The sequence below is a fragment of the Rhinolophus sinicus genome, chromosome 6 (assembly GCF_057876585.1).
Source record: "Rhinolophus sinicus isolate RSI-liver-muscle chromosome 6, RSI-T2T, whole genome shotgun sequence".
NCBI classification, from domain to species: domain Eukaryota; kingdom Metazoa; phylum Chordata; class Mammalia; order Chiroptera; family Rhinolophidae; genus Rhinolophus; species Rhinolophus sinicus.
The window spans coordinates 19,904,330-19,917,280 of NC_142506.1; the positions used below are offsets into that span (position 1 = coordinate 19,904,330).

A 12,951-nucleotide genomic window follows, 5' to 3' on the forward strand; every position below is an offset into this window, starting at 1 on the left:
TGTTTTTAAATAAAATAATATTAATAATACTTATGGAAGTCTCTAAATGTTCCAGTAAAAAATGCTCCCATTTAGAGTGGAGGTAAGGAAGAAGAGCCCATTATTGAATTGAAATTCAGTGGCCAAGTTCATAAGACGAATGTCATTGGCAGTTCCACATACTGTTATTAGTTTCCCAGAACTGCCATAACAAATAACTAGAAATGTGGTGCCTTAAAACAACAGAAATTTATTCTCTTCGAGTTTGAAGTCAAGATGTCAGCCGATTGATTCCTTCTGGAGTCTCTGAGGGAGAATTAGTTCCATGCCTCTCTCCTAGCTTCTGGTGACTGCCAGAATTTTTTGGTGTTCCTTGGTTTGTAAACTCATCACTCCAATTTCTGCTTCCTTTTCCCCATTGACTTCTCTTTTGTGTCTCTGTGTCTCAAGTCTCTTTCTTTTTAAAGGACACTTGCCACTGGATTTAGGGTCCACTCTAAATCCAGGATGATCTCATGTCATCTGCAAAGACCCTTTTATTATTTTTTAATAAGGTCACATTCATAAGTTTCTGGGGTTAAGATTTGGAAACACTTTTGGGGCGTGCACTATTCAATCCATTAGATGTAGTATGAAAATGTATGGATGATAAGGTAACGTCTTATACTACCGCACCTCTTGAGAGAGCTACTAAAAACTCTGTAAGGTAAACAAGTATTCACATTTTACAGATGAAAATTAAGGCGCATTCTGTTATTAAAGAGTGATAGCATTTTTACCTTAAGGTATTTTCAATCCCAGTTTTGTTTTGGTTTGTTTTTTTATCTTACAGGCATTACTGCATGTTGAGTGAGACTCAGAAAAGCATTTGTTTTATTATTTTTCCTTTGGAAAGGAAGACTTTGTGCTCATCTGTCATATTCCTTCTCCTCACTCTCTTCTAATCACTTGAGTAGGCAAGCTTTCCAACCAGGAATAAAGTGTTTATTTGTTTCTTGCTTGTTTTGCCATTATTGTTGTTTGCTTTGATTGCGTTTTTTTTTTTCTTTCTTTCTTTCTTTTTTTTGTAGGAAAGGAAAAAGCTAATTGGGGAAAAAAAATAAGGATCAAGATTCTTTCATCCCAGAAGAAGCACACTCTAAAAAATTGAAATGGACAAATTGAGTTATCATATAGTAATTATTAGATAGCTTAACCTTCTGAGATACAGTTGCTAGTGTATCCATATAGAAATATTATGTCTTGTGCTAGCTTCCTGGTCGATTTGAGCCTATGCTAAGCATGCAAAACCTCCCAAAATTCAGATTGGCATTTGTATAATGGATAATGCGGTAAATTCTCTATGCATTTGCAAATGCAGCATTTGTTCATAGTGTTATTATAAATAAGCAGAGACCAAAAATATTCTAGATGATTTGTATATTTTTGTTATTTATTATATACTACATTTAAATTAAGTTAATGCAATTTAAAAGTTATTAAACTTTATTTAGTACATTTATAATAAGTGCGTGACGACTTCTATCACCATGAAAGGTTAAATTGATTCTTTTTATAAAGCACTGCAATACAAAATACCAAAACAAATTGATTTGCTTATTCAATGAAACAATCCATTGACTGAGCTGTTTAAAAAATGTGCCACTGGAGATTTATTTGATCTGACCAATCATTATGGTCTATTAAAGAAAAAAAAAATGTAGGCAATATTGGCAAGGACTCTTATTGTCTCCCAATTCCCACTTCTCCCTGGCTAATTTTATCTTTCTGGTCTCATCTGCCATATCTTTTCTAAAAGTATCAGTTCACCTAATTAACTAAATCCTAAATATGTTTATAGCCTTTTTAACTTTAGTTATAATATTTCTGGGAAACAACCTCCCCATCGATATTTTTTTCCTGTCAGACATCCCCAGATGGTTCCAGAATGGCTCAAATGTATATCTCTTCCTTGAGGTTTTCTACGATTCCCCTTAGCTGTAAATAATCTCTCACCATCTCAGCATTTTACAGGCATCTCTCTTAAAGTGGTTATACTATATTGACACTGACTATTGTTACTTGAGAATATATTCAATCCCTTCTATCACACTGTAAGCTTTTCGAGGATAGAGCAATGTGTAATTCTTGTTTGTTTCCTTGCAATAGGATCTCAAAATGATTTATCAAATAAATGAATGAACACACAGATGAAAATTATTCTTGCTACCTAAAGAGTAAAGATGAAATTGATCCCTGTCTAGATGAGACAGATATTTGTACTTACAATCCAAATTGGATTATGTGTAGCTAACCCAAAATGAGCTGCATTGATTTTCTTTCCTTTGGTGGCCAAAATGATCCTTCTAAGTCAAGGCCACTGTTATCTTCCTCTGAAGAAGGGATTCTTATATTGTTTGACTTCCTGTACACTTATTCTGGGAAATATTTCAACATTTGTTAATTTTAGATAAATCTGAAAGAAAAAAACACACAATAAAATAACAGAGTTGTTCCTGATCATTTGGGAAATTTAGACATTGGGTCAAATTATGTAGTAATGGACATTCATACTCTTATTATGGTTCGGACAAAAGCACATGTATACACATATATGGATTCTAGACTGCCAATTTGTAAAACCTCCAACAGTACTATTATTAATGGCTCATGTAATTTAAAAATTTATAAATATTTAGGAAAAAATAACCTCACAATTATATTTATAAAAAGTTACTGAGTTCTGCTTTACCACCAGCAAAACCACTTCTCTATTCTGTGAAAGGAAATTTTAAGCACAGGTGTGCCGTACTTGCCTTCTACCTGTGGGCTGTGTTTTCCTTAGTCGGGCCTTTTGAGATTATGATCGATTATAATTTGAAAACAAATATTTGTGACTTTCTAGAATTTACTTTCAGTTGTAAAATTGTTTACTGCTGAAGTGTTTAGACCTCTGAGCAAAATTTCATTAAACTCATGTTTAAGGAGACAAATGAAACAACATATAAAGGTCTCACACATGCTACCTGGTCTATGATAGACTAGAAAGCTGCAAAACAAATTAGTGGTTTCACTGTATTCTGAATATTTGAAAACACGCATTTATCTCAAGAAATTATAATCAATTTGAAGACTAGCAGAGAATATGTGGAGGAGAATAAAGTCAGAGTACTAATTTTTAAGAGAATAATGAGTTTATTGGCAGATAACTTCAGGGTATAAAATCAAATATGCATTGCATTTTGATCATAATTTTGATAGACTGGCATCTTTTGAAATGCACTCTTTTGATTTATATTCTCTAAATATTTATGTGTTCTCAAGTGCATTTAAGGCTGATACCGCATAACTATATTAGAGTTAAAGAAATGATGACAAAAAATCTGCTATGCTGGTAATTAAGATTTATTCAGATCATGCCAGCAAAACAATTTTATTACTTATGAAAAGAAGAGACCTGGATTATCCTGAGTTTTCAGCAAAGCTACCTTTTGCTTAACTTTTTATTTCTATTCTTCTATGCAGAGACAAGTGATATAAGGACCAGGGTTAACAGGAGAATGAAATATAGCTCAAGACAAACATCAATGGGTTTAAACATTCTCCCTATTATTATCTCTTTTCTTTTAGGCTTATTACCCACATGTCCCCCAAGTATCCACTATGTTTCTCTTCTTTCAGGAAAACATGCTCATATAACATATTAAGCTATCTTTTTATCAGATATTAGACAGTATATTATCTATATTTAGGAAGGCACCAGTTGAGAAAATTTGAATGAAAACATATTCATCCAAACATATGTGGCTCATGTCAAAAATAAGTTTTTTTTTGGAGTCCAAGTATTATTTGTATGGGTACAGCAGTACATACTGCCTTCAGTTTTAAGGCTTTTCTGTTCTCCCATCCTTTAAAATACATATTATTAGCCTTATGTGACATAGGAACTTCAGTCTCTGACTTTCTTAATGTCATTAAAGCTTAAAAAGACTGAAATGACTGTTAAGCCTCACTATTACTGAAATTGAAAGAGGAGTCAGGACATAAGAATGCTGAAGAAGGGAAATTACTAACGCTTCCAAAGAGGCTATCTCCACCTCTCAACAATGCTGGACCAATATTTTCTCTAATAATTTATCTTCTTAAATATGATTGTTTAAAGAGAAGCTACTTTACAAAAGCTCATAGACACAGACAAAAATTTAGTGGTTACCAGAGGGTAAGGGGGGAGAACGGGGATGGTAGAAGAGAGTAAAGGGGGTCAAATATATGGTGATGGAAGGAGAACGGTCTCTGGGTGGTGAACGCACAATGTGATATATAGATTATGTATTACAGAATTGTACACTTGAAACCTATGTAGTTTTGTTGAACATTGTCACCCCAATAAATTTTAGTATATATATATATACATATATATATATATATATATATATATATATAAAATAAAAAAATAAAACTTTTAATGTAAAATTAGCACATTATTATTGTAATACAAAAAGAAAAAAAAGTTACTTTATCATGAATATTTGATCACTTTCTTTTCTCCTCAACCAAATAGGAACTTTTGTAAATTGAGGTAATATATAGACTTGAATTAGAATTCCCTCATTATTCAACATTTACATTTAAATATTTATTTCCCAGGAGTTGGAGAGGTCAGACATGACATATCCAAGATGGACATTTATAGAAAAATGAGAAAATCAGTTCCTCTTTTTCTTCTATTCTCCTGGCAATGAATATTATATAAAAACTGCAAACAAACTGGAAAAAGCATGTTTGATTATTTGTTGCTCATTAACATTTTCATTTTATTCTAATTAGGTTTCCCCCCCCCAGAGAACCACATGTTTGAATTCAGCCTTTTAATTAAAAAGTATATCTCTACAATCCGTGGGCATTCACCTCTAACAGGCAGGGATATTCTATAACAAAATAAATACTGCATTTGTACAATAATTCTCACATAGACTCGTATATCTTTAACATGAGTTAAAACACACACACACACTTTCTAAGTTCATAAGTCTGTCAAAAGTATATACACTTCTTTTAAAAATTGAAGTAACCTCTTTTTTGTTTTCTGTTGTTTCTTTGTTTTTTGTTGTTTTTCTGTCTTTTTTTTTTTTCTCAGTGTACTCATTGAGTTTTGATCATTTTCTGTGATATTGACCCTGTGATGCTAAAACAGGTAAATATATATTGAGACTCTGGTTTAATACAGAGCAATTTTTGAAAAGGTATTTATTTTCCCCTTTTTAAGTGCAAACTGAGCCCTGTTTTAAGATCAAACTTAATTGTATTACATAAGTATTTTGGGGGAACTGAAAAGGACTGGAAATCTGGCACTTTCAGTTTAAAGAACCTATCAATTTCTGATATAAACACTTTTTAAAAGCTCTCAAGGGTACTTAATCATTGTGATTGGCTTAGTGATCATTTCCAAGTCACTTTTTCCTTTGACTTGTATATGAGAAGATTAATAAGGTGCAAGAAGTAAAAATAAGAGCAAAAAAAGGAGGACAGGGAGGGCTAGTAACGGATAAGCATAAAAATAAATAAAAGCTTTTTCTTTATATGTATACATATATATTTTAAAATTTGATCACTTGTAAATCTGTTTTTCTATGGTTATATAGGCATGTTTACTATAAAAATTATATTTTTGTTGTTAGACTATTTAAAAGAAATTATCTTTGAGAGCTAGCATAGAACAGACAATGGGCAAGCATAGTGACTCAGAAATTTGATACCGGAGGTTCATATTTTCTCGTAGTCATATTACCTTGAGCAAAACCAGATAGTTAACCTCTTTGTGTATCAATTTCTTCACCTATAAAATGAGGATAATTGTAGTACTTGTCTCAGAAAGTTGTAATGAAATTGAATAAGATATGCCATGCAAACTTAACACAATGTCAGGCATACAGGAAGCACTTAATGTTTGCTATTTTGTGCTGCAGATCAGCTGAAATAGTACCTTCCAAATGTACACACTGTATTTTTCCTTCTAGAGAAATTGAGGGATTTCTCATGCAGAATTTTAGCTGATAATGTTATGTTTCTGGAATACCTTTGGAAATGTTCCCTTGAAAAGGAGTTTGTCTAGCATAAAAGACAAGAGTGTGATCCAGCACTAAATGTATTGGACTAAATGTCAGTGCTCCGAATGATGACCTTGGATAAACCACTTGGTTTGTCTATGCCTTATCATTTCCCATCTGTAAAATATGATTTTCCATCCTTTCTCAGGAGCTGGAAGATGCAGGTAAAAAAAAAAAAATGCTTTGTGATTTATTATGAGCTATAGAAACTAGAAACTATAATATTGTCAATGCATTATGAGCTACCAGATAAATATTTTAACAACTTCACATTGAAATGATAGGCAGGATTCGTTTAGGGAAAGAAAATTGAAATATAGAATTAGCGTATTTGAAAATAAATATCAGAAATTGGTATCTTAGTAGTAGTCATGACGGTCCCATATCAACATTTTTTTTATTTTTTTTTTGCACCATAATTCCTGTTAAAGTACCCCTGGCTTTTGAGAAATTAAGGTGTTTTGGTTAAAGTCCTGTGTGGATAGATAATTAACCATGTGTTCAAGTAGATTCCACACACCCAAGACTTTCGTTTTCTTTTAATAAATAGTGAATTCAGTTGAGGTGAATAACCTCTTCACACTTGGTAAAGTGTTTTGTCCACTGTCCTCATTAAGTCCAAGGACCTGTTGGCATTTAACTCCTTGTTCAGTCCAGCAAAAGCAATAGCAGCAGCGACACACCTTCACATCTTGACTGAAATCAATGTCTCTGAGGTAAATGAGCAGGCTAATGACGTTTTCAGAGCTGATGCTCCCCATCACGGTCCAGTCCCAACCTAGCCACCCACTCCCCTTCCAAAACTGCATATGGGGACAATAGAAAGCGCTGGTAGGACGGAAGAGTATGTTGACTGCCATACCGCCCTAATGTACCTCTCCGTATTTTCCGTATTTAATGAGGTCAGTTGGGCGTCCACAGCTTTACCCTCTTGCTAAAGCTCCCTACCTAACACACACACACACACACACACACACACACACACACACACGCACACACACACACACACACACGTGTAAACATACCCGCATGTACACGCATATATACTGCATAAACACACTTGCGAAAACACCCACGTATAGAAAATCACACCTTCCATCATCTTCTCTAAACATACACTCTTACCGTTCACTAACTACAGCGCTCGTACACACACACACACACACACACACACACACACACTTCCGGGGAGAATCACTGACCCACACAAAATGCCACGTACCCGGAGAGCTCAGAATCCTTCCTACGCTGCAGATTGAACCCACTCAGAGCCACGCACGCCTATAGACGCTCGCTTGCAGTGTGCCCACTTCCCTACTTCCCAGAGCAAAACTCCCTTCAGATGAAATCCCCTTGCTCCCCTGAGTAGGCAGCTCCACGTTAGATCCCAGGGAGCCATCAATGTGGAAAGCAGCAAACTCAAATTGGGCAATACTGTTGACCAAACCCTGGAGATAGATGCTAATCATGCTGATTGCCTTCAATATACAAATAGAGCCAGAAACCCGTGCAATTATCTATTCCAGAACCGGCGTTATATCCCTCCCCCGCTCCTGAGATGGGATCAGATCCCGGAAAAGGTCAGATAACCCATCAAGCGCCTAGTCTAAGGAACTTGTTGGTTCTAAAATCTAGGCCAGGACCTGCTGAAAAAAAAAAAAAAAAAGATTAGGGAATTGACACACAGCAATAAAACACGCTGGTCTCAGGACGCAGCTCCCCTACACAAGGGGATGAAGGAAACAGGGTCCCTTATAGATGGGAAAGACAAGCAGATGACTCACACATGACCAGTAGATGGCGCAAGAACCCTTCCTTTGTACAGCCTTAACCCTTGAATGGTGTGGGGTTGCCAAATCCAAATGTATGGATACATACATTTTTCCGTTTTGAAAGAAACCTCCTATTTACATACTTGGGACCGATTCAGAATTAAGACAAATGGGTCTGTTCTAGAGAACTACCACAGATAAAGTAATTTAACTGCGGCACACATCAGCTGAAAAGGGTAAGAAGGATGAAAGGGCGAATTATTTGGGGAAACGACTCTGAATCCATCCCCACCCCACCCCCGCCCTGGTCACAGACGAAATCAGTTTGCTGAAGCATAGAAATCCGGTTCCCGGTTTACACGTAGGCATTTGAATATGTAAATATATGTGTGCAAATAAATTCTTGTCTGTGATCTCCTTTTTTCAATTAAATCACAGGATAATAAATGCGAGACGCCTGCCTGAAATATACTGCAACTACAGTAGTAACACATGTCCCATTATAACGACGTGGGCATCCATGGAGCCCGATTCATTGCCATCACGGTTTCCCCCAAAGCAACGCCGATCCGCTGATTAAAATAGTCCTTTAACATGCTTCTTCATGCACAGGCTGCAATGGAGAGCTCACTAACATAATATTTCTTGGGCTGCTTTTACAGGAAGAATTGATCTATTCGGGGGAGAAAAAAAAACACAAGCCCCTTAATTTCACATATTATGGGGAGTTTGTCAGAGAGCTGAGCTGGGCTTTAAGAGGCTCACTAGTGGTTTCTTGTGGTTGCTATAACGAGCTAGAATTGAGGTAGATTCTGGTGGAGGGGAAAAAAACGCACAGGAAAAGACAGAATCCAGAGTACGGAGACTTTGTGCCCCCGTTGGAGAGATGGTTGAGTCCTCGTCAAGGTTGCTGTGGTATCCCAGAAACACCATTCACTCCGAGCTGTGACCGCGCACCAACAACAGCAACAACTCCACTGCGCCGGGCTGAGGAATAGAAATTAGGAGCTCGCGAATAATATGAAAGGGATCCGCAAAGGGGAAAGCCGAGCAAAGGAATCCAAACCCCTGGAGCCTGGCACAAGAAGATGCGCTAAATGTGGCCGCCTAGACTTCATCCTGATGAAGAAAATGGGGATTAAAAGTGGATTTACGTTTTGGAACCTCGTCTTTTTATTGATGGTGTCTTGTGTGAAAGGTAGGTCTGCTTTCGGGGGTCCCTGCTGCTTTTGATGGAGGTGAGCTGACCTGTCGCCAGAGAGAGGCTGGTAGCTTACTTTGTAATTTGCACCGATAAAATAATCATAATAATACTGAAGAAGGAGTTGATTCACAGATCTTCACACACACACGCACACACACACTTCTCAGATAGGAAATGCATTTTGCTTGCCAGATTTGGCGTTCAATGCAGTGATTGAGCTTGTGCTCAATAAATATTCTTGCAGTATGCTCAAACGGATACGTGAGTTGGTTCGTACAGCCTCTCTAACTAGTGGATATCCAGGCAGAATTCCTCTGCAAGACTTTTCTTCCTTGTGATGATTACCTTGATTTGTAGTCAAACCAGTGGGGTTTGGTGATGTGGTTGAAATATTTATATTAAAGACCCTCCTGTAAATGCTTTGCAACCCTTTCAGGTAGGAAAGTTACCGACATGCTAGGAACGTGCACCTTTTAAATGCACTAGGGTGCAGGGGTCTTCCAAGCTTCCCCCCTCACCAACATAAATATCTTCATGCATATGTGAATTATTTCTACGTGGGCTCATGCATTGGTAAATGGTAGGGAAGCTTCCCAAGGTCCTGTGGTCGGGCTTAAAATGAGTCTTTAAAACGCTCTGAGATGCCTTGAAGTGTAAAGAACCACCTTTGGGGATGAGTGAAGGTAGGAGGAAAGTCATTAGCTGAGGAGCAAAAAGAAAATCCCCAGCAAGTCTCAGCGTTCAGACAGGTAGAGTGAGCGTCACATGTACAGACAAGGGGAAGTGGTGGGTGGGATGTAACATTTATTCCTAAACAGGAAGGCAAGGGACAGTCAGGATCATTGGAAGGAGAGCTGTCCTCTAGGAGAAAATAGATCCCCAGCTCTGTTCTACAACTTATCCTGCACTCTGCTGCCCATTAATTGCTGCAAAGAATACTCAGGAGGTGTTTATGACTCATGCCATCATTTTTAAACAATCACCTTCCCATACTCATGGCAGCTCGCATAGTCGCGATGGATGTCGATTTCAGCTAAGCTAGTTACAAATCCCGGTTGTCTGTGTATCAGGGGTGGGGGGTGAGGGGTGCTTTGGCCCAGGCGCGCCACTGCTGTCAACACAAACTGGACGCTTCTTCCTTTGTGAAGGAGTGCCTCTCTGAACCGCAATCGGGCCGGGTCTCTATGAAACAGTTTATTGTCCAGCTTGCAGCTGGCTGCCCCCCCACAGAAGGCAGCCCATTTACATTCAGTGGAAATGATAATTCATGTTTTGGGTGGAGGGAGCTGGAGGGGTTATCTCTCCATCTATTAGGACCAATGATGGGTAGCATGTCTTGAATTTTAATTTACATCATTAAATGCCAAGAAGTCTCCCCTGGTCTCTGTGGCAACAACTGCCCTGTAATCTCAACCTGCTTTAAAGCTTGATTTTTTTTTTTTAATCCCCCCTCCCACCCTCTGGAACCTCAGCGCAGCTCTAAGCCAAACCGCTTGTTCTAAACTGCATAACTATACTGCCTAGTGCACAAAACGCGTTTCCGGGTGCTTACAAGAGGTTTTCGTCGCCGGCTCGACGTGTGAGAAGCCTCGCATTTATGCTTAGTTCGCCTGCCACTGGGAGTCGTTGGTTAATGGATGGCCCTGGGGCTGGCTGCTAGACACGCGCTCCGCGTGGGGGAGGCGCAGGAAGCAGGCAACAGCTCCTGGCAGGAAAAATGTTGGGGTGGCTCCTGCTGGAGGATGACCCGGGGTTAAGCGCGAATTTTCATGTGATACCTGTTGAGCCAAAACACATTCGGGGGCCAGGTCGGGGGAAGGAGTCTCCCAAGCAGAGCCAGCATGCCAGCCTGACAAACAGTGAGCCGCGCCGCCAGCAATTACAGCCCGGCTGCCCGCACCTACCGTATGTTCCGAATAAGACGCGCCTATAAAAACGAAAGGCGCCTTAATTTGCTTTAAATTGTACCAGAAACGGGATCCCTTTCCTCTACTCACAACTCCTAGACTTTGGACTGAGATAATCGGTCTCCACTGAGCATATTCCAGTTTGGGGGACATTGGGGAGAAGGAATGTGTCACGCTCTGCTTTGGTCTCGTCCCAAACCATTTTTACTAAGGACCATTTTTTAAAAAATGTTTTTAATGGTAATAAGGTTCTTCGTTGTCATCTATCAGTCACTGGAAGGCATCTCCCATATTTTACAACTTGGACTGCTGTCCTCCGATTCTGAGAAATAAACTTAGGCTGTGTGCTTTAGACCTGCTCCCTATCACGCGTGGTGCGGGTTTTGACAGTTGCTTCTTCTCCTTCTTATTTTAATAAACCTCAGTATCATGACTTCCCTAAAAGTGAAATTGCTGCAGTGGCTTAAATGTTTCCCCCAATGTCCATGGTCACTTTGTCTTCTACACTGTTTCTTCTGGACTCTCAGGCCCACGGGAAAGCTCACAATGGGAAGTTGTAAGGGTCCTAATCGAGGCTAGCGCAAGGGCTCAGGAAGTCTCAGGCACACAGTTTTCTAAGTGAATAGCTCCGCCGCGAGATTTCCACCTGGTGCCTACACTTTTCAACCCTCCATCACCTCACCTCTGCCTGCAATAGCAGTGACAAAGAGGCTCAGTGGGAGGAAACGCCTCAGAGTAGACAACAAAGTGGCCTTTGGTGGTAGGCCTGAACCGCCCTAGTGGGGTTCAAACGAGAGTCAACCTTCTCTGGGCATTTTATCTCACTGTCGTCATCTAAAATAAACAGCGGTAGACCGCACCAAATTGGGAGGTGGGGCGGGGCGGGGGCGGCTTAGACCTGATGCTCGCCTATTTCAAGCTGACACACACACACACACACACACACACACACACACACACACACACACGGGCAGAGGTTTCTGAAATGCAACCAACAGCTGCAATGTGTCTATTTAGGTCTCACGTAGCTAGAAATTGTGAATCTCCAAGTCGTTCTTGAACGCCCCGCCCACGTAAGCAGACACTTGGGGGTGCTTTCTCACACTTCTTCTCCGGGGATTTCGGGGGAGTGGGGGACACACAACCCTTGTAGAAAAGGCACAGAATGCACTGACTTCCGTTCACAGAGGTGGGAGGCAGTGTGTCAGTCCCCCACCCAGTGCCAAGGCATGCTTCCAGAGCTTTTTGTAAGACCACGGACTTCGAGAAGGATCCCCGTTTTTGCGTGCTCTGGGACTCCAAAAAGATAATTACTTCTTCCATAGAGCTCTTCTGGAAGACTGGGGCTCATACCATCTCTCCTAGTTAATTACTACTGGAAGGGGTTTCGGTGTCCACGTGGTGAGAGAGCTGCCAGTGGCTCCCATTAGCACCTTTAACCGACCCTAGAGTAGCTGTGCTCTGAGATATCAGCCCCTCGCTTGTCATCGGGGACCAATATCCTCACTCCCGGCCCTCAAGGAGACAGTCTGACCTGACAGGGTGGGGGCTATGTCTTGAGAGAGCTTTACAAACAATAACTGCAAACAAACAAACAAACAAACCATCACCACCATCACCATCGAAACCCTTCCCTTGAGGTTAGCACGACTGAAACACCTGCTGGGAGTTGACCTTTGTGTTTAAGGCAGGGGCCCTTATCTGGCCACTTTTGGACAGGTACTTTTCCCTTTCACCTATTTCCTGTGGGAATATTTATTAATTTCTTCTAGAAGGCCGGGCTGCCTGAAATTTACAAGGACCTCCCGAGGTTGAAACTGACCGCCTGACTTGGCCCGCGATGCGTGTGTGCGCGCTCGCGCGCGCGCGCCTCCGAGCGCGCTGGTTAGGAAGAGGAGGTCCACATGGATAGACACGAAGAAGCCTTTGGGAAGCCTCAAGAGTGGGGGGTGGGGGTCCAAGGAGAAAACGGGTGGCGGGTAACAGTATATTTACGTTCCCGG

General features: G+C 40.0%; 1 protein-coding gene across 5 annotated transcripts in view; it reads left to right on the forward strand.

Annotated features, from left to right (window-relative positions):
- The first annotated feature begins 8,349 nt into the window (after window positions 1-8,349).
- Window positions 8,350-12,951, forward strand: part of CSMD3 (CUB and Sushi multiple domains 3) — a 1,092,836-nt gene continuing 1,088,234 nt past the window's right edge. For 3 of the 5 annotated variants that reach the window (XM_088798981.1, XM_088798982.1, XM_088798983.1), the window contains exon 1: window positions 8,351-9,035. In XM_088798981.1, coding sequence (XP_088655107.1) covers window positions 8,858-9,035 — 178 coding nt within the window. In that variant the 5' untranslated portion in view covers window positions 8,351-8,857. Of the gene's footprint in view, window positions 9,036-12,951 lie in introns of all 5 variants that reach the window. The other 2 variants (XM_088798979.1, XM_088798980.1) reach the window with 1 other exon arrangement.